Raw genomic sequence first — 22,790 nt, forward strand, 5'->3', positions numbered from 1 at the left:
GCTCCCCAGGTGGGGGTGGGGTGGGGTGGGGGTGCAGTGTGCTGCATGCAGCACCCCTGCCACCGTGAGGAGCTACAGGCCTGCTTCCTAAGGCAAGGAACCCGGTTTTGTTGTCCTGGCCTGCACGGTGAGCATGCATCCAGCTCTCTTACACAGGCTTTGCTTTATTCTCTGGACTGCCAAGCCCCTCCTGCCACTCCTACAAGACAGGGTGAAGAGATGTATCCTCAGGGGAATCCACTAAACTTAGAGTCACATGAGCTGTGCCCAAGTCCTCAATCGGCTGCTCTCTATCAGTGTAAGGTTGGGGAAGTTACTTCATTTCTCTAAGCCTCACAGTCCCCATTTGTAAAAATGGGAATGAGAGTGTCTACTTCACAGGGTTAGCCCAAGGAATACCTGAAATTTGATATTGCCAAGTACCATGCCAGCACATGGTATACGTTCTGTTTTCTTTCTTTCCTTCTTCTCTCCCCATTACCACTTCATTTCTTACTCTTTTTCTGTTTCCAAATTTACGCATCTCTTGGTGGTCATGTAATCCCAATGGCTCCCACTAAAAGAACCAACAGGGCCTCCCCTACCCAACAGAGATTGCTCCCCAATCTAAGACTTTCAAATCCATGAACATGGACTGCACCATGGGGAGACGCAAGGGAATGGACTAGGACCAGAGGAAGATCTGGATCTCAGGTACCACTGGAGCCCAGAAGAGAATCTAAGTAGCCTGTGGGCACAAGGACACCCTGACCGTCTCAGGGATGCTTGGAAGGTGCTATGATGGAATGACATGCGTAAGAAACAGCTGTATAGAGGTGGATCTGAGCTGAGCCTGGCCAGAAGCTGGAATCTATGGTGGTGCTGCACGGAACTTTTACCAGAGACAAAACCACCCCTTTCTAAAGAGTGTGGAGGCCCAAGGATGTGGGAGGTTTATCTTCTTAGCATGTCTGTTCACCAAAGGCCAGCGAGGTGGGTTACACTCTGCCCTCTGGCTCTGCAGAAATTTTCCATCCAACTCTCCATCCAGCCATCCATCTGGTATATATTAAGAACTTTGTAGAATGCTGGCTGACCATGGCAGAAAACCCCATGTGCTCATTCAGCACCTTTTAGTCCAAGGAGTCAGTATCTTTTATACTCACTCAATTGGAGTCTTTTACATTAATGCTGTGAGGTAGTAACAAGACAGGCAATACCCCTCTTTTTATAGATCAAGAAGTGCTCAAGGTAACATGGGCAAGCACTGTGGAAACATGGTGAGGGCTGGTCAAATGGAGGTTCCCCTCAAAGGCCAGAAACCGGCCCTCCTCCCTTATGCCGTGGTATGGCTTGTGTTGGACTGATCTCTACGTCCAGGTTAGCTCTGCTATTTTTCACACCAGTGTGGGTTTCAAGTCATCTTTGAAGTTCACAATAGGCTTTGGGTGGGCCCACAGTTTTTCCCAGGAAGCCAGCCCCGCAGCAGGCTCTGGGTCGGTGTCTGATGTGCCACTGTCACTGGAGTCGGAGGAGCTCTGGAAGCAGATTTCACAGTAGGGCCGGTGGCAGCGGCAGAACAACTCATCAGAGCTGCTGGACTCAGTGTCAAGGTAGCTGCATGGAGAAGACAGGGAGGGAGAGCCTGGGGACCTGGGATGACGTAGCTGCTGCTGCTGCACAGGAAGGTCTGGTGGGGCTCTGGATAGGCATGGGGGAGCAGGACCTTTTGTCTGGTCAGAACCAGAAATCTGATGAGGCAAGGCCGTATCACCCCCTCCAGCTCCCTGGGGTTCTGTCTGACATGGTTTGCTGTCCTTCAGGGTACCTGGTCTACCATGAGGATCTGGGAGAAGTAAAGGCTTCCTGGGAAAGGGCCTTGGTACCCTCGAACCAGCTGTTTGGGGGTCCAGGCTGGGGCTGACCCCATTCTGCACATCCAGCCCACTGTGTGCCCCCAAAACAGTCCTGTTTGCCTGACGCCCAACATAGGAGGGTACAGAGCCCGGAGAGTGTGAGAGAGCCTGGTGAGCTGCTCGTCTTCTCCTCACCATATATGGGCTGAAGCCCAGTCCCTTGGATAACGGCATCTTCCGGGGGCTGCGGGGACCACTGCTCTTCCAGGGCTGCTGGGGACAAGACGGGGAAGAGGGGAGCAGAGCCTCAGGGCTCAGGCTCAGATCTTGTAAGACTTCCTGAAGCTTCTCTCTGATCACTGAACTGACCCTTGGCAGCTGCTCTTTGGGCGTCTCTGAGTCGTCCTGCTGCCTCTGTCTTGGGAGAACAGAGACTCCTCCACTTGGTATGAGACCCTGGCTGGGCGCCACGGGGACCTGGTTTTCTCCTTCAGGACCTCTGCTTTGCCCAGTCTGTGGCTTCTGGCTACAGCCCGAGTTTAAATGATCAGAAAAGTTTTTCAAGTCAGATATCTTCTTCTGTCCTAGTGAGGGGCTGGGGACCTTTCCAGGCCCCTCAAGGCTATGTATACTCGAGGAGGGCACTGAGGTGCTCTGAGAGCCCTGGGCGGCCGGGCTGGCATCATTCGGAGAGTCAGAGAGGCATTCCAAAGGCCCTTGAGCTGCCATGCCGCGGGCAGGGGCTGCAGCCTGCACACCCGGGCTCTGGGAAGGGGCAGGTGGCACAGCCAACTCTGGGGGATCACAGGTGCATTCAGCTGACATCAGCCTCATCAGCTTCTCTTTGGCATTGTTTACCTGTTCCTGCAGGCTTTCAATCACAGCATTTTTCTGTAAAATAAAAGCAAAACCATCAACAAAAGAGCTGCTGAGGGCCTTTGCATTGTCTCCCATGGTGGAGAAAGCATAGCAGCAGAAGACCTTGATTTAAATCCTGGTTCCTACACGTATTAGCTGGGTGGTATTAGCTCTGAGGTAACCCCTCCAAGGGTGAAATGAGCTGATGCATGTCATGCTTAGCACAGTAACTGGCACATGGCACTCAATAAGGTTACCCATGATTTACTGTTATGATTTCTGTTTCCCCCTTATATTCTAGACTGGAGTGTGATAAGGGAGGTGGGAGAGGCACAACTTTGCTGCTTGATGTCTGCTGCAGCACCCTCTTACCTTTCCCCAGAACTGAGAGGGTCAGGTCTATGGGATACTAGTGTGAATAATGTTTGGGATGGTCCAACTCTGGGTTTATCACATTTTGGCAAAATGAAGATGAATTTGAGGCACACCTGAAGGGGATGAACAAGTCAGGATGCAGTGTTCTGCCTCTTGTTAAACAGCTTAGAAAATGAGAGGAATGGGGAGGAGGTGGAGATTCCTAGGCCAAAGAGACAAGATGGGAGCCAGAAGAAGCCAATGAGAATCTCAGGTCGATGTTATCAAGCCCCCTAGGCTGGACCTCTGGGGTTGTGAGGCCAAAGCCACCATATGGCAATACGAGCTGTTGGTGCATCAGAAGTGCATCAGAATCACTGGCGAAGCTTTTTAAAAAATAGGACTTTTGGGTCTCACTTCCCTGACAGCTTGATTTGGCAGATCTAGAACGGAGCCCAGAAGATGAAGGAGGCAGGGGCAGCTCTGCTACTGAACTGCCTGCCTGCTGCATGTTAGTGGATAAACAGGTTGTGCCCGGGAGGGCTGGCAGGCAAGAGCTGCAGGGGCGTGACAGTTCTAATTGCAAGGTCTGGGGGTATCAAGTAGGAGTAGGAGTATCGGTGGTAGGTGTAGGAGGTAAGACTGCACCCTGAACATCTTTTCTATGATATAGCTGCTGATCCTAAAGCTCAGACCTAGCTCTGGCTTCTGAAATTTCTGATGCTCAAAGGAAGCAGAGCAGGGATGAGATCACCACAGGGAACTGATGGATCTGGGGCACATGACATCGGGCCTAGGGTTTTTGGAAGGCAGTAACACAAGCACCGTGTTCCAGGAAGTGCTCATCCAAGTACCAAAATGTTGCCTTTTTTTGCCATCCTCTTTAGTGGCTGAAGGATAAGAGCATTTGGACATCCATTTTTATGCCCAAGAAACAAAAGGATGTTTCTGTTTTTAAGGATACCTGATACAAGTCATCTATGGACTGAAACTTTTTTGTCAAGTTTACATGCCCAGAAATGACCCTTTAGGGAGCTGAAGTTTAAGCCACTCATCTACTGGCAGCAATCCCAAAGCAGACCTACTGCTTCCCTTTGTAAGCAGGAAGGTGATTTTTCCACTTATTGGTATTCCAGTTTCACCTTGGGGTTAGTCTACTTTTTCTATCATCAGGAGAGAGTCTCGGACCAGTGAGTAACTGATGAATAAGCAGAAGGGACTTTCAGCTGAGCACCTGTCTGTCCTCCCTTTTCCCCACCTGTAGAGTGGAAAGGCCTGGGCGTTGCCCGGGACGCACAGATGACTCAACAACTCACCAGGACCAGAGTGGATGAGTAACAGGGAACCATCCTGTTCACGATGTCTGGGCTGGGCCGGGTGTCTCTGAGGCTACCATGGGGGTGACAGTGATAGCCATACACGAGGGACCCTTCCTCCTCCAAGGCCCCTCCTTGCTGACGCCCCCTGTGCATTCTCCTGCTGGCTTCAGAAGGCCTCCACTGCAGCAGAGTCAGCAAGAAGCCACTAGCTGATAACAACCACGCCAGCTGGTAAAATGCGAGTGCCGGCTTTTTTGTTCCATATTCTCAAATTCCTTTGAGTATAGGAAAATAGTATAAATACTGAGTTGAGAAGAATACTCTTCTCCCAGCGAACCAAACATCTGAAGCTGGCTGGTGACAAATTTAGAAATGTCAACCCAAACAGTAAATTTCCCTTCTCTCAGAAAAGGAAGTAGGACCCCGTTTTCACCATGGCTGCATACTAATGAGAGATGCGGTGTCAGGCTCTGCCATCCTGAGACCAACATCTGACCCACGGTGACAGCTGTATTTAAGTAAGCTTATTAATTATTACTCTTGGCACATCTTGGGAAGCAAAGTGTCCACAGGCGTGTCTCATAGGTCCAGACCATAAGGAGAAATGGAATCATCCTCCTGTTTCTGTGTTTCAAGGAAGAAAAGTACTGAGGGAGTTTCCTCTGCTGTAGAGTGTAGAAGGGACTCTCCAGCCTCAGGGAAAGACACACAGCTTTGAAGTCAATCGTGGAGCTGCCTGCACCTCAGCCTCTGGGGACGCCCAGCCACAGGAGCAAGAGAGGCAAGGACAAGAAGACAGACTGCCCAGACATGGGAAAGGAAGAGAAAAATGCCAGGGCAGCACAGGGGGCTGTGGAGGAGGGAAATGCAGAATGAGGAGCTGGAGTCAGGTGTGTGCACAAATTGAGGCAAGAGAGATACCCGTGTTTATTTAACAGGTAGGGGAGAGCTCAGGATGCAGATGCTGGAATCCGTTTCCACCACGAGGCCTGCCACACGGTCCTGGGACTGGCCGCTGGTTCTCAGGACTGTTCTGGGAAAGATATTCCAGGTGTAGAGTGTGGCTGGGGCTCAGCTTTTTGCTGCTGTGCATGTGAACCCTATGGCGGCCCTTCCTCCAAAGACTCGAGGCATTTTTTGGATTGAGCAGATTCAGTCACTGTGTGGGAAACAGGCTAGGATGGCAGATGTACAAAAAGCATGCCACTAATTACCATAAGGCTAAAGAGTCAGTCCACTTGGCTGTTGCAACATTAGCTGATTGTGAATGAAAACCTTCCTGGCTGTTCTAGCCAAGATTCTGGGCTTCTGTTTAGCTGGGGGAAAATGTTCTTTGAAGACTTCACAGAGCATCAAAGGCAATGCTACTGCCTTGCCAGGTGGGAAGAAAAGTGGCTTTGAAATCATGTCGTGAATGCTTCAAAAAGAGTAAAGACATGGAGAGGTATTAATCTGAAGGATAAAAAGGGTCCCAAAGTGAGAGCTGTGGGAGACTAGAGGGGCACGGGCAATGGGTGCCTGGGGAGGTTAGTGTTCATCCAGTTAGATGTTAAGTCCTAGGTCCACTGACAAGGGCTATTAATAATCAGGTGGCAGTCCCATTGCAGAAAAGCACAGCTTTTCAAATAGCACCTGTTTAGGTATGTTCTGTACTGAAAAAAATATTTAGTTAGTGTCAAAATACTGACTAATTCCTCTGGGCCCTGTGCCTTCCTCCTGAAGCACCGCAGTACTCAAGCTTTTCCATGTGCTTTCTTCAAGCCCACACCACACTGTCCAAGTCTGGGAAAGGTACCAACTCTGGCTCCAGCACAGCAAAAACAAGGGCTGGAGGCTGCCTGGTCCCCCCTTGGTGCTATACTGACATTCAGAGGCCCTTATTCAGTCTGCCTCCAATCTGTAGACACTTCTTGACTGTCTCGATTGACGAGATGATTGATCTCTCTAGTTAAGCCTGGAAAAGACAGTAAGGGGCCCCATAAGATCTTGGACACAAGGGCATTACTCTGTAAAGAGAAAGAATGTATTAGACAGAAGAAGCTAGTGTCCACTACTACTCAGGCTCTTACGATGCTGTACCCTCTGCTTGGAATGCTTTTCCCCACACTCTTTGCCTTGCCAATGTGTACTTAACCTTCAGCTCTCAGCTCAGAGAGTCTTTTCCTGACAGCTTTAAGTTAGGTTTCCTTGCCCTCCCCACCCATCAATTGGTCTTACTACCCTAAATTTTTCCTTCGTGACTCTTAGCGCAATTCATTATTATGTTTATTTGGTTAATCTCTTTTCCTTTGCTAGACTGTTAGCTGCATGAGGGTAGGGATGTCTGTTTTGTTCATCAGCACTTGGCACAATGCCTGGCACATAGGAGTGACTCAACATACATTCACACAATGAAGGAATGAAGTGTGTGGGGTCGGCAGCAGGAGGGTCACTGGGGAACTGTTGAGTGTTTGCTTGCTGGGAAGGGATGAGGTAGTGGAGGAACAGGAAAAGAAGAGAGAAAGTGAGCAGTGTGAGCACTGGGAGCCACTGATGGCACAAGCAAGTGCATGCCTGGAGCTCTTCTGCAGAGAATCCACCAGGCAGGAGTGTAGCTTACTTCTGTGAGGAGCCTTTCCATGGAGTTTCTCTCTCCTCTCAGGTGGCAGCTCTGTTCCTCACCAAACTGGGTATGGAAGCTTTTGCTGGGTGTGCTGAAATATTTGGCCATGCATCTGATTGTTTGGTTTTCCTCTTCAAATGTCTTCCATTGCTTCAGCTGTTAGATAAAAGAACACATGTTATTTATTTAATCACACACCCAGAAACACATTCTCTCATTCTTTCTCATAAACAGCAGGGAATGACAGCATTACAGATAAACAAACACACAGTTCTCACCTCAAAACTATACTCTGATTAGCTCACGGATGGTAATGACAGAAGGTATAGTGAATTTTAAGGTTATATAACTTTAAAAAGTGCCAGAGGAAGAATATGACAGATGACATGTAACATCTTAGCTTGACTCATCTACCTACTCATTGCTGAAAAGGTCAAAGAAAACCAGGGTTAAGGTGTATTTCCAGTGTCCACAGTCTAAAGCCAGAGTTTAGAAGCTATCACAGGGTTAAGAAATCTAAACACTATGTTTCAAATGTTTCTAGTTGTACACAGCTGTTCTTAATTATTTCTCATTTTTGGGGTAATGTTATTCTTACTGCCATCAAAAAGCCAGTTCCTGGTGGGTGAATTTCTGACCCAAATCAATAATCAAGGCTCAGACAGACAGAAAACCACAAACGTCAATAAGAATGCTAGAACATTAGATCTGAGATCTGACCATCTTTCTTCTTGAACAGATAGGGAAAGACTCAGAGAAGGGATGTGATAAGTCCAAGATCATACAACCGGTTAGTGTCAGAACCACAGCGGTAACAGGCCATGATGCTAAGTTGGCGTGTCCTCACACAGGTGATGAAGACAATGACTGTTAATTGCAGGGGTCCTAGGGGAAGTTTTTCAGGAGAAACTAGTCTTGAGGAACAATTTGTAGAAGCATGGGTTGGTTTAGTTTAATTGGGATGGAGCTGAACACAGAACTTTCACCAACAGAGGTGCATCTAAGCCTCTGGGACACTGTCTCCACCTGGCGAGGGTCAGTGGGGCTAATGACAGGGGAGGCCACAGCAGCTGAGGCTTCTCCATTTCCCTTACGAAACCTCATAACTGTCTTAGTGATGTCTAAAGCATCTTAGCTTTAGAAATGATGCTGGAGTGTTCACTATGGCTTCACAGGTAACCTGCAATTTATTTGCTAACTCATCAAACATTTACGAAGCTCTGATTGAGTAATAAAATCTAAATTTGATAAATCTCACACAAGTTTCTAAAATCCACATTCCACAAAATTAATTTCAATACCACATTCTTACCCAAGTCTTCTTGGGACTTCTGGTGACCCAGCATAAGTCCTTCATGGTTTCGGGGGTCTGTGTGACCTGTGCTGGGTCAGGCTGGGGACCTTCCCTCTCAGATGCTTTCCTGAAGATCCCCTCCCTACAGAGGGATGCACCTAGAGCTCCCCCCTGCTCAGGAGTTCCTGGAGCCCAATACCCCAAGGCTCACCATAGTCTTGGCTGGGTAGAGCAGATTTCCTGGCTTCTAGCCCTGACCCCAGCAGTGTTGGCCCCATCTCTGCTCCTTCCCTGAGCCCCCTCATTTCCTTAGCACTATAGCTGTCCCTTTCTCTCCCCCAGCACCCTGAGTCTGAACCCTTTCTGCAGATCTATGGAGGAACCTGCTCCAATATGAGGGCACCTCTGGGGCTTTTAGTCTCTCTCCCTAAACTGGCCAGGTGGAACCAAGGTGCCCCTTGGTGACAGCCCTCCTCTTAATTCCCCATGTGGAGATCCTGGTCCTTAAGACTTCACCCTTCAGGGTTCCTGAAATATAGTTATAAATGAGCCACAGGTCACAATTTTAGGACTTCTCCACAGCCCTTCCTCTAGAAGGAGGGCACATTCTTGCTTTCTTAGACACTGTTGAATAATGGCCCCAATGATGTTCATGTCCTAATCCCTAGAACTTGTGAATATGTTACTTTACATAGTAAAAGGGACTCTGCAGATGTGATTGAGTTAAGGGTCTTGAGATGGGAGATTATCCTGGATTACCCAAGAGGGCCCAAAGTAAGATCAGGTCCTTATAAGAGGGAGGCAGCAGGGTCAGGGTCAGAGAGAAGGAGATGTGAAGACAGAAGCAGAGGTTAGAGAGAGAGATTTGAAAATGCCATGCTGCTGGCTCTGAACATGGAGGAAAGGGCCAAAGGAATGCAGGTGGCCTCTAGAAGCTGGATAAGGTAAGGAAATGGATTCTCCCCTAGAGCCTCCAGAAAGGAACATATAACTGCTGACACCTGGATTTTAGCCTAATGAGACCGATTTTGGACTTCTGACCTCCAGAACTGTAAGATAATACATCTGCATTGTTCTAAGGCACTACATTTGTGGTAATTTGTTAGAGCAGCAAAAGGAAGTTAATATTGTGGGATTAAATGTCAAGTCTTTAACAGGGTACACCAGGGTCTTCCAAATCTCACCCATGTGCCTCCCACCTCCTGCCATTCTCCCCTTGTTTCCATTTGTGCTTCAAAAATACTAAAGACTTACTCTGCCCTGATCAAGACGGCAGAGTGAGACGCTTCAGGGCTCTGTCTCCCATAGAAACTTTGGACAACCAGCAAGAACGGGAACAAACATCTTTCTAAAACCTCTAGAAAGCCGTTCCAGGATTGCAAAAACAGGGTGAGGGCTGAATTAAGAAAAAAGGCCACTTAAAAGCAGTAGGATCTCATGGCTTCTGGCTGGCCCCTCCCCTGTCCCCTCACCAGCTTAGCAGGGAGTCAGCTGACATTCCCAGGGCAGGTCCCCAGAGGGAACAGAGTGGCCCTCGTGCACATACCAGGGGTGTGCATATCTGGCCCAATCTGTCTGGTGGTGGCCTGAGGGACTTGCTGTCCCAGAACTTGCTCAACTCACTGAGCTCTCCTACAAAACACTGTGGGAGAGCAGTCAAATCATGGCTGCCCGGGGCAAGGGATTTCTGGCAGTAGGACATACAGTGCAGTGCCCACAACTGTGAGGAAACTGTTTCCTCGGGTAGAGAGGACATTTGTGTCTGTGTAAACAGGGGAATACCTAGGGCCACACACACATGACCAAGACAAGAGGCATGTGCAGAAAGGACCAGGGAAGCCCCTATGCTTTGGCCTGGGGCTATTCTCTAAACTTATTGTGTGGATAAGCGCTGAAGGAGAGCACGTGCACAGATCAGTCTGCAAAGATTGGAAATGTTTTCTATTTTTGCATCTTGTTGATGTTGTTATTAGCACCTGGCATTCAAGGAAAGATCTGTCATAGCCTTGTATACAAGGTTAAAGAATGGATACCTCAGGGTCTAAATTTCAGTGATAACACACTGAAATAGAAAAATGTCCAGGTTTCAGCAAAATATTATAAACATACAAAGAAACAGGAAGCAATGGCCCAGACAAAGGAAATTAAAATATTAGAAACCATCAATGATGAGGATCACACCTAGGACATACCAGACAAAGACTTTTTAAAAATGGTCCTAAATATGCTTAAAGGCTAAAGGAAAACATGGACAAAGTACTAAAGGAAATCAGGAAAACAGCAGATGAACACAAACAGAATACCAACAGAGAGATGGAAATTATGAAAAGGAATCAATCTGAAGAACAGAAAGAGGAAGAGTGACGAAAAATGAACAGAGCCTGAGGAACCTGTGGGACTCCATCAGGCATACCAATACATACACTGTGGGAGTCCCAAAAGGTGAAGAGAAAGAGAAAGAGGCAGAGAGAATATTCAAAGTAATAATGGCTGACAACTTCCCAAATTTAACAGAAGATATGAACATATACACCTAAGATGGTCAACAAACTCCAAACAGGATAAACCCAAATAGACACACACCATGGTGCCATGTTATAATCAAACTGTTGAATGTCAAAGATAAAGAGAGAATTCTGAAAACTGCAAGAGAGAAGCAATGTGTCACATACAAGGGAGCCTCAATACGATTAAATGCTGATTTCTCATTGGAAACCATGGAGGCAAAACAGGCAGTGTAATGAAACATTTAAGTGATGAGAGAAAACTACTGCCCACCAAGAATTCTATATCTGGCAAAACTGTCTTTCAAAACTGAGGGAGGGATTTAGACTTTCCAGATAAACAATATCTGAGGGACTTCATCACCACTTAATCAGCCCTGCAACAAACACTACAGGGAGTTCTGCAAGTTGGAAGGAAAGGACACTAGACAATTGATTGAAGCCACATGAAGAAATAAAGATCTTCAGTAAAAATAATGACATGGATAAACATAAATACCAGTACTATTGTATTTTTGATTTGTAACTCCACTTCTACTTCCTACAGTATCTAAAAGGTAAATGCATAAAATGTAATGATAAATCAATGGTATTGGACTCAATGTATAAATATGTGATTTGTTACAAGAACTACATAAAGGTGGGGGGACAGCGGGGTACAGGAACACAGTTTATATATACTCTTGAAGCTGTTAAGTACTGAAGCTATTTGTATGCTATAAATGTTGTTATAGATTTAGCATGTTAAGTTTAAGTCCCGTGGTGGCCAAAAGGAAAATATCAGAGAATATGTAAACTTACAGAGACAGGAAGTACTCAAACGAGGGGGTGGTGTGGGGGCAGGGCCAATGGGGGAGTTAATGCAAAATGAGTATAGATTTTCCATTTGGGGTAAAGGGAAAGTCATAGTAACAGATGGTGGTGAGCAACATTGTGGTACAGCAACACTGTGAATGTGAATAATCCTACTGAATGGACATACTTGGGAAAGACAGGGATGGGAAGATGCATGTTGTATAGATGTTTCCACAACTGAAAAAAAAAAAGGAAGAGAAACCAAAGAAATAATGACAATTAAATACAATACATGATTCTGGATGGGGTCTAAGAATAGAGGAGACAACGCTTAAAAGGACATTATTGGGACATAAGAAAAATTGGAATACAGAAAGCAAGATTTATATCAATGTTAAATTTCTTGTACTTGATAACTGCACTTAAGGTGATTACATAAGTGAATATCCTTGTTTGTACAAATGTACGTGGAAGTATTATATGTTCAAGGAGTATGATGTGTGCAACCTGCTCTCAGATGTTCAAGACAGACAGGCAGACAGACAGATAGAAAGCGAGAATGATATGGCAAAGGTGGCAAAATATTAAAATCGGTGGATCTGGGTATCTGGTGGTAGATGGGGTATGTTGGAGTTCTCTGTTATGGGTTTTACATTATTTCTGAAATTATCCTGTAAGTTTGAAATAATTTCAAAATAAAAAGTTAAAAAAACAAAACCAAAAAACAAAGACTCATGGTGCTTCAAACATACCTCCTCTCATACCTCTCTCCTTCTGCTCATGGAGATCCCCCATCTGAAATGTAATCCAACCCCTTCCGCCACTTGCTCAATGAACTCTTACTCCTCCATCAAGGCAGAGCCCAAATACCCCATTTTCTCAGATGGTGCCACAGAGTCTCCCCTGCAGGCTGTGGAACCCCTTCCTTGGTACCGTGTAACAAGCCCTCTCGAAGCACTCAACACATGTATACAGAATTCCTTTCATGTCTGTTCCCTGCTAGACCTAGAGGAGGGGGTCATGTGTTTAACTGCATGCTCCCAGCAGTTAATAAATGGATGGGCAGACGCAAACAAAGAAGACCGTCCCTTAAAAATCTCCACTCTCCAGTGAGGCGCTGAGACATATACAGATAACTGCAAGGCAGAGTAAATGGTTCCAAGTACTTTCATGAAGGAGCAGATAAAACACTTTGGAAGTTTAGAGGAGAGAACAATGACCTACTTCAAAGTCTGCCTACCTCTCAGAAGGGATGGAAGAGGGGGGAGGTGAGGGAAGGTGTGAGCAGGGGGACGGGTTGCCTCGGGGAACCTTCAGGGTCACGCAAGCAGAGGCTGGCTCACGGCTGGTGATGACCGCAGTGCTTGGCATAAACACTTAAGCTTTTCCGGAGGGCCTGTGTAGAATGCTCTTTAGTCATGTCACCCATTTCATCTGGCCCTCTAGCGCCGCCTGGCTGCCCTTGGGAATCTGTGCTTTTGCTTTCCCAAACCACTCCCATCAAAACTCAGTCTGAAATCTCAGTGGTTACAGGGAATCCCACCTCACCGCTCTCCCCATGTGGCTCCCCTCGCCCACCTTCCCAAATGTGCTCAGCTGTCCTGCTCTCCTGGCAATGCACATGCAGGCCTCACAGGGAGAATCTTACTTCTATCAAAAGCCACAGAACCAGACTGGAAAATCAATTCAGGGTTACACCAATAAAAAACAACTAAGAAATCTCGGTTAATTTTATATTTTGAAAAGAAGAAATAAAAAGAAGCTAACTCCTAAACCTAAAATACAATGAACTATATATATTTTTTTAGTTTCACTATAACATAGTCAGTTCAAGAGGAGAAAAAGAATGAGAATGAAAACAGAACAAGAAGGGCAGTATACAAGAAAGGATGCTCAAGAGAGCCAGGAGGAAAAGGGGGAGTGCGACAGAGAGAAGGGAAGAGCCAACACTGTAGAGAAAACAGTTTCCGCACCCCATAATAATTCCATTTCCACTTCCACTTTATAAAGCAAGTGCTTATTGCTTAATCCAAACTTGGAAATCAGACTTTAAGCTGTTCTTTTGTCCTGCATTTTTATGCCTATGTGTAGATGGGAGTATACTTCGATCACGGGATTCAAACACCAGTGGGAGCATAAGTCTTGGGACTGAGGACAGTGGTGAGAGGTGAGGCTACACAGGAGAGATACAAACAGTGCCACATTCTGGAAGTTGTTGATTCATTCAGTTTTCAGATGGACATTGTTCTTTAGATTACAAAGCCTTTCCTTTACTATTTCCTTGATGATCAGTTCTGCCCCAAATTATTTTGCTCTCTCTTTCAGAGATTCCTGTGAGCCCTAAATTATATCCCCAGATCTGTCCTCCAAATTTTCTTATCTAGTCTTTTATTTTTTATCTGTCTTGTTTTCTGTTTCCTCAATTAATTCACTAAGTCAATATTCTGCAGTGTCCAATCGCCTCTTCAATGCTTATATTGTATTAAATTTAACATAGTAATTTTCATTCTTATGCACTATTCTATTATCTCAGGCTATGCCTTTCCATGATGGTTTGCTTTAGTTGGAAACAGGCAATCCTTTGAATCTTGTTAACAACCCAAATCAGATGCTGTCTAAAAAAGTCTATTATACCAAGAACTTAGTACCCAATTTTTAAATAGAACTGGTCATAGACACAATACTTAATAAAAAATACAACAGAATAAATACTTCTCATGGAGTATGTAAAGTATAAATAATATACCTTTATATTATACAGCATAAAACTTTCTAATCACATTTCTATAAATGATGAATTATAAATAACACTTTCTAACATTTTTATCAAACAGGGAAGCAGAGGAAGATAGCATCTCCAAATCTTCATAATTGTGGTCCTCTTCTTGTGAACTTCACAGGTCCTTTCCTCCTGAATTTACAGTCTTACATGGGCAGAGGTACAGTACCCTAGTATAGTAAATACATTCTCTTTGGCCTTTCCCTCATGGTCACAAGATGGCTGCCAAGCAGGAGGCACCACATCCTGTCAGGGCAGGAAGAAAGCAGAAGGGGTGATGCCAGCCATGCCTATCCCCTTTTCAGGAAAGCAAAAGCTTTCTCGGAAGCCTTCCAGAAAACTTCCAGTGGTAAAACTGTGTCATATGGGCACCCCTAGCTATAAGCAGGCTGATAAAAGGTTTGGCTCTTTCAGCCTATATAGTGGAAGTGGGCAAGGAGAAAAGAGGTCGGGAATATGTGGGTGGATTACCAACAGTTAGTGTTGTCTTAGTTTGTCAGGGCTGCTATCACAAATTCCACGCAACGGGTTGGCTTAAACAACAGGTACGTATCATCTCATATTTTTGGAGGCCAGAAGTCTAACATCAAGGTATTGGCAGGCTTGCCGTCTCCCAGAGTCTGTAGCATTCCCGCAATCCTCTGTCACATGGTGATCTCTCGCTCCTTGTGTCTGCTCTTCTGGCTTCTGCTTCCGAGTCCAATTTCCTTTGCGTGTGAGGACTTCAGCCATATTGGATTAAGGCCCGCCCTCATTCAGTTTGGCCACACCTTAACTAATCATAACATCTTCAAAGGCCCCATTTACAGGGATGCAGATTAAGACGTGAACATGCTTTTTTGCGGGACGGGCTTCTTAAAGGGCCTTTCCTGCATCTCCCAAACAGGAACAACTCTTGCCTTTCAGAGCCCTTTTCTGCTACAACTCAGACAAAAAAACCTGAGCTCTCAGTGGCTTCTTTCAATCCCAGTTCTGACAACAGTGAAGGCTCTTAAGTAACTAGGAGGAATGACCACATAAAATTATCGCTAGAACATACCTGGGGAATGAAGATGAAGCAGTTGATTGTGGTTGTACAAACAAAGATGCCTCCAGATGTGAGTCCAAAAACCAGGTTGGACCAGGAGTGCAAGTATCTGGTGACCACAAAGAGAAGCCCAGCAGCCAGCAGCACAAGGTTGACCCCAACCACGATGGTTAAGGACTGATTCACAGGAGGAGAGCTGACGTGGTCAGTCAAGCCAGCCAGGTAGGCCCCATACAGCAGGAGCAGGCCCTGGAGGGGATGAGGGGAACGAGAGGCTCAGAGAAGCGGAATAATAGGCTCAGGATCAAAGAGCAGTAGAGATGGGACCAATTTCCTCATCTGTAAAATGGGGAATACCTACCTACCTTAAAGGGTTGCTATGAGGATTTACAGTACACAGGTAAAGCCCTAGGGACGCCCCTTCCATTGAGTCGGTGTGTAATACATGCTATTTTACTCTTTCTCTGAGAATGAGTTTATCTGGGGTCAGCAAGTCAGCCATCAGGCAGGACTGGTTGGACAAGGCACAGCACAGGATTATGCTAGTAGGAAGCAGCCCTACAGAAAGGGCTGTTGGGCAATAGGAGTACAGGGGGCACACTGTCCTGCTAATGGTGAGGGCTAGTACATTTGTTGTGTGATTTTGCACTGCTTACATCTAAGGGGGCATATAGAAGGCAAAAATGACCTGTAGTCTGCTTGTCAAACCCAGTGCTTGACAGTCCCCAGAGGACTGTAATTTGTCCAAAGGTACCATCTGCTTGCCAAGCCCTGTACCTGCAGGATTGCATCTTTCTAGGAAGGATGCTTTTGCTAATTTACACACAAGATATTTGTACAGGCAAGCAGTGGCTCTGTGGCAGAGGGTTTTTATGGGAGATGAAGCATGTTGAGAGGGGAACGAGACAAGCCAGGACCTAAGCAAGGTTATGGGGTAGGGACAGGCAGCACAGGCTCCAACTATACCCTTAACCTTCTTTGTGATATTCTCAGTCTCCACCCCAAGGAACCCAGGACCCCATTCTTTGCTCTTTCCTATGAATATACACCTGCTCTCTGATTTCTCATTCTAACTACAGTGAAAATGACTCACAGAACCTTAAAGTGCTGCCTTTCTTAGAAGGAATTGCATTTAGACAAAAATCAGTGCTTTAAATCAATAATACATAATATATAAATACAACATATGTTCACTGCTCTAAGTGCAAAGTACCATGCTAAGTGTAGGACAGGGAACAGTGCTATAGGGCAGGAGTAAGTCATGGCCCTGGCTTTTGAAGAGCTTGGTCTGGTAGGGAGATTTAAGGCAAGCACAAAAATGTCCATGTCTGTAAGACAGAATGTGAAAATGCCATGGGGAGTGAGGTGGGAAGTGTGTGGATTCAGAGGGAGAACTAATAACAAATGTAAGGCCAGGTGTCAGCAGAGCACCTCCAGTGACCATGATATCACCCAACCTGATCAACTCTACCTGCAGGGAAAGCCCTGAAGATAATTGTTTTGGAGGACTGGCTGTGCCCACGGTGAAGGAGTCAGCAGAGATGACTTCCAGGTACTTCCAATGCCCAGTAACCCAAATGGGACCCAAGGGCCAAATGTTGCAACCCTGAGATTCTCAACAACTAGAAGACACATAAAAAGTGAGGCCAGTAGGGACTCACTTGTGGATAACTGACATCATCAGGTGGATCAATTAGTAATTTAATCAAAGGTGAATGAAATTAACTCTACGATTTCAAACTGTTCAAATCTGATTCTATTAAAATGTTTTAGTTCCCTTAAAATTCTTGGGAAGAGGAAAAAGGTATGAATAAACCTCTATACATCCATGACTCATGTCTGAGTCACATCCGATACTTGTATGACATCTGCCTTCACTGCTGAGAAGTGTGTGTGTGTGTGTGTGTGTGTGTGTGTGTGTGTGTAGGGGTAGCTGACAGGCTCGGGTGGGGGTCCTGGAGGTTAATTTGAGGTCCTCACTGACTGGGGAGCCTAGAGAGTTCTGCTCAGTCCATTTCCTGAGGTCAACATTCTTCCTCCCTTTTCTTTCTCTCTTCCATGGAAAGATATTACTGTGAAGTATGATGGAAATGGGGGGAATATAAAAGGGCAATGGAGGAAATAAATCAAGTTGAGTTGCAAAGTGAATTGCTATGGGGGTGTGCTGGGTTTCCTTGCTGATGGGGAAACATTCTTCTAAAGACATCTCAGGAACTGGGAGAGGCAGTGCATTTTTCAGAACAGTCCAGGGGTCAATGGAAGATGAAAACTAATATTTATTGAGCTCCTGCTCTGTGCAGGAGTGGTTGAAAACTACATTCATGAACTATTCTGATACTCAGAACAGTTATGAGAGAATAAAATCATCATCTCCATTTTACATATGAGGGAACAGAGGCTCAGAGAGGTTAAGTGAGTCAGTAAGTGTCAGAGTCAGAACTCAAAACCCATTCTCAGATTCCGAAGCCTGTTTTCTTAACCTTAGCAAGAAACTGGAGATCATGAGCTATTCACTTCCTAGTGTCTTCTTTCAAAAAATATTTCTATCAAAACAATCCATGCACATACTAAAAAGCAAATTTCCCTATTCCAGTCCTTCCTACCTCCAGTCCAGTTCCTCAGAAGCAACCACTTTTAATTCTTTCCTACTGGTAAAGTGGGTAAAGTTTGCCTTTAAAGGCCACCTATTTCTATAAAACTACTTCTCCTGGGCCAGTTTTCAGCCAACCAGGACTCTTAGTCCTGACAGTCAACGGGCAGCCTCCTGGCGGCTCATTTCCCTGTTCACTGAAACAGACCTGTCCTGTATCCCCTCAGAGATACATTCTCTGTCCCTCCAAACTGAAAATTAACAGGACAGTCAGTTTTGATGGAAGGGCCAGAGCACCTCCCGTAGTGCCCTGCAGAGGTATCCTGTACCCTCTGGAAATAATACCTCTACTTTTGCCATCTAACAAAGACAATGAGTGTAATGATAGGCGATTCGGGGCAGGTAGAAGGGCTAGAAGGCATCTGGAGCCCCTCAGAAGACACCATGGATGCTGCCGTCTCCTCGAGGGTCAGCTCTGCTTCCAAACAGAGGGAGAAAGACTGGTGGTTGAAAACTAGAAGGATACCTTGACCCAAATTTGCAGAAAGAAAACAGGAGGGGCAATATGAGCCCTTAAAAGAACACATCAAGCTGGGTAGAATGTTTCCTCATATATCCCCTTGCAGGGGAGTTGGGGTGAATACCAGTATTGCCAAATCAATTTAAAAACTAGACTAAGAAATGGGGAGAAACAGTGGGTGGAGTCCAGATTATTTGGGGAGGACTAACTGAGGGAGTCCAAAGTGTTGAAGTGACCACCCAAACAAATAAAAAGTAGATAAATAATAAGGGTTATGGCTTTGAGATTCATATACCAAGATTAAATCTCCTCTGAGTTCAAGATTTCTTGAAGAAATCACCTTGTAAATTCCTGCAATTCCCTCCTCATATCCATTTTCCTGGTGCTCAGACAGAATGTGTGCCAAGGAGACACGGTTACCAACCTTGCATCCCAAAACAAGAGTAATCCAGACATCGGCGTACAGGGAAGCACAGAAGTGTGTGCTGGTCAGAGAGCAGGACACGTCTCTCCCAGTCACCTAGGCGGGATACAGAGTCAGGACTGAGATGACCCACAATTACCAGAACACAGAGCAGACCATCCTGGTGTGTGACTTAATATGCAAAAACTGTAAAATTTAGGTGACTCCATCACAATCTGAATGGGAGTGACCATGTATGAGTTGGAGGAAATAACAATAAAGTTGAGTGGACATGTAGATGCAGGGCAACAGCAAGGCTTACCCATTGGCTATGTGCTCTGTTCCTACAATAGTTCAAATTAGTGCCTCAGCAAAATTACAAATTATTTCAATCATGGTCCTGCTATTTACATATGGTTGAAACCTTAAACAGTAAATCTGCAACGTCCAAGATTCCATTTTATTCCTATGTCCCTTATGAGGCTGGAGACATGATATTTCCTATCAATTGAAAACTATGTACCAGGCACAGTTAAGTCCTTTATCTGCAATGTTTCATTTAATCTTCACCACAACACTATGAAATATGTAGTAGTATTATCTTCGTTTAACCTATGAGGAAACAGAAACTTAGGAGGTTAAATAATTTTAGCAGGCACATGGCTGGTAAGTGGTAGAGATGGGATTTGAACCAGGGTTAACTGACTCTAAAGACCACCTCAAAATGCTCTCTCTGAACAGTTAGGGGAAGACAACTTCCCTTAGCTACAAATTCTCATTGTTGATAATGTGGAAGCAGAGATAACTGCCAGGCAGATTCCAGTGTGCTGACATCTCAGTGTTCCTTTCAAAAAGGAACACTGGAAGTGGCAGCACTGTTGGGAGGATGACCACACAATGAATGCCACTGAGAGAATGACCACTGTGTACTTTCAGAGGTCAGTGTCCAGTTGAGGTCGATCCCCCAGGGGTTGGGCCACTCACCGTCATACTGACGCCAAGGATGTGGAGGCACCGGATGGGATCAGTTAGCACCCATGTCACGAGCAGGATCACATCAGCCATCACCAGTGTTGCTACGAACCCCAGAAGCTGCAGGTCTTTAATAATCTGCAAAAGAGTTAAGGTCATAATTCTCCCCTTGCTTGCTGCCTATACAATCAAGGGGGCAGACTGTTGCAGGTACTCGGAGCTGGAGACCACGGGATCAGCCCTCACAGGGAGTTTTAAATCTAGTCAGTGAAGATGAAACAGACACAAAATTTGCATTGACTTCTATGTCAACATCATCAACACCCATTAAACATTTTCATTTATCTTTTTCATATCCCACTTTGTCCTACAAAGGATTCAAGAGGTCTTATAAAATAAACACACCATTATTTTAAGATATACTGATATGAGCACATAGGTAGATGTGAAAGTTTAACATCAACCTATTAATGTTACCTCAGAGAGAGAGGGGGTGGGTAGGTGCAGGAGAGATTATTAGCATTTTTATACATTTATGAATTGACATAACACAAAAACAATGTGTTACTGTTAAGATTATAAAAATAAAATTAATGAGAATATATGTACCACAACAGAATTTTAAAACTTGAAAAAATATTAGGGTAAAGAGAAAATGAGAATTATGATGAAGCCCCAGGTGAGAAGAGTATGAGGTGGGGCAGAAATGTGGATCTGGCCTTTGAAAACCAATGAGAAGAAGGACACACAACCAGTTACATTATTCATGCTGTTCGTGGGATAAAAACAAACCAGCTGCTTAAACAAATTCCTCAAAACCAGTGATAAAGAGAAAATCTTAAAAGCAGCCAGAGAAAAAGACATATTACATACAGAGGAACAAAGACAAGATGGAAGATACCAGATTTCTGATCAGCTATAAGGCCAGGAAGACAGTGGAGGAGCATCTTCAGAACAATGAAAGAAAAAAAAATCAACCTGGAATTCTATACCTGGCAAAGACATCTTTTAAAAATAAAGGCAAAAATTAAGATACTTCAGACACACAAAAGCTGAAAGAATTCATCACTAGAAGATATGCACTATAAGAAATGTTAAAGGAAATCTTGCAATCAGAAGGAAATAATACCAGATGAAAATGTGGATCTATACCAGGAAATTAAGAGCAGAGAAATGGTAGCTACATAGGACCATACACAATTGATTTTTATTAGTTAAACTTCTTTAAGAGATAATTGTTTACATAAAAATAATGACAATGTTGTGTGGGACATATAACATGTAAAAGTGAAATGTATGACAACAATAGCATAAAAATCTGGAGGAGAGAAAATGGAATGTACTTATTTTATACATGAAGTGGTCCGTTATCACTTGAAGGTAGTCTGTGATGAGTTAAGGATTATATGACAAACCCTAAAGCGATCACTAAAATAACAAAACAAAGAGTTATAATTAATAATCTAATAAAGGAGATAAAATAGAATCTGAAATAATATTCAATTAACCTAAAAAAAAGACAGAGAAAGAGGAAAAACAAGGAACAAAGTACAGATGAAACAAATAGAAAAAAATTAACAAGATGACAGATTTAAACCTAAATACATCAGTAATCAAATTAAATATAAATGGACTAAATACCCAACTAAAAGGCAAAGGTTGTCAGACTGAATAAATAAGCCAGACCCTATTATATGCTGCCTGTAAGAAATAGGTTTTGAATACAAAAACACAGAGAAAAGGTAAAGAATAGAAAAAGATATACTACATTAACTAGAATCAAAGGAAGGCTGATATGGCTATATTTATGAGAAGTAAATTTTGGAATAAAAATATTATTAGGGATAAAGAAGGTAATTTTATAATGATAAAGAGGTTGATTCTTCAAGAGGAAAGAACTATCCTAAAAATTTATGCATCTAACACCAGAGCTTTGAGAAGCAAAAACTGTCAGAATTGCAAGAAGAAAAAGTCACATCCTCAATTAGTCAGAAATTTCAATACTTCTGTCCTGGTTTGAAGCAGTTATGTACCCCAGAAAAGGCCATGTTCTTTTAATCCGTCTCTGTGGGTACAGACCTATTGTGGATGGGACCTTTTGGTTCAAATGAGATATGACCCATCCCATTGAAGGTGGGTCTCAATCCTTTCACTGTGGTCCTTTATGAGAGGATAACAGAGAAACACCCAGAGAGCTGAGAGCGAGAAACACACAGAGATCTTGGAGAGAAATGCCCTGGGGGTCTGTACTGGTTTCTATGTATTATGTCCTCCAGAAAAAGCCATGTTCTTTGATGCAATCTTGTGAGGGCAGACATACTGGTGTTGATTAAGTTGGAACATTTGGATTGGGTTGTTTCCACAGAGATGTGCCCCACCCAACTGCAGGTGATGCAGTCTTGTGTGGGCAGGAAAAGTATTGGTGTTGATTGGGTAGGAGACTTTTGATTGGATGTTTCTGTGGAGACATGATCACACAACTGTGGGCGAGATCTTTCATTGGATTATCTCCATGGAGGTGTGGCCCCACCCATTCAGCATGGGCCTTGATTAGTTCACTGGAGCCCTATATAAGCTCAGACAGAAAGAATGAGCTTGCTACAGCCAAGAGGGACACTTTGAAGAATGCACAGGAGCTGAGAGAGGAACCGCAGATAAGAGACAGTTTGAAGATGGCCACTGAAAGTAGACTTTTGCTCTGGAGAAGTTAAGAGAGGAAAAAGGTCTGAAGAGCAACTAAGAGTGACACTTTTGAGGAACTGCAGCCTGGAGAGGAACGTCCTGGGAAAAAGCCATTTTGAAACCAACTCTGGAGCAGATGCCAGCTATGTGCCTTCCCAGCTAACAGAAGTATTCTAGACACCATTGGCCACCCTCCAGTGAAGTACCCAATTGTTGATGACTTACCTTGGACACTTTATGGCCTTAAGACTGTAAT

At 44.6% G+C, this 22,790-nt stretch overlaps 1 protein-coding gene across 2 annotated transcripts in view; it reads right to left on the minus strand.

Annotated features, from left to right (window-relative positions):
* Positions 1 to 1,243: 1,243 nt before the first annotated feature.
* Positions 1,244 to 22,790, minus strand: part of GPR156 (G protein-coupled receptor 156) — a 93,049-nt gene continuing 71,502 nt past the window's right edge. Inside the window, exons 5-9 of one of the 2 annotated variants that reach the window (XM_037839731.1) lie at positions 19,877 to 19,990; positions 18,902 to 18,997; positions 15,380 to 15,616; positions 6,966 to 7,124; positions 1,244 to 2,726 (exon numbers count right to left, since the gene is read on the minus strand). In XM_037839731.1, coding sequence (XP_037695659.1) covers positions 1,377 to 2,726; positions 6,966 to 7,124; positions 15,380 to 15,616; positions 18,902 to 18,997; positions 19,877 to 19,990 — 1,956 coding nt within the window. In that variant the 3' untranslated portion in view covers positions 1,244 to 1,376. Of the gene's footprint in view, positions 2,727 to 6,965; positions 7,125 to 15,379; positions 15,617 to 18,901; positions 18,998 to 19,864; positions 19,991 to 22,790 lie in introns of both variants that reach the window. The other variant, XM_037839696.1, reaches the window with a different exon arrangement.

This window comes from Choloepus didactylus, chromosome 1 (assembly GCF_015220235.1).
Source record: "Choloepus didactylus isolate mChoDid1 chromosome 1, mChoDid1.pri, whole genome shotgun sequence".
In the NCBI taxonomy this organism is placed as follows: Eukaryota; Metazoa; Chordata; class Mammalia; order Pilosa; family Megalonychidae; genus Choloepus; species Choloepus didactylus.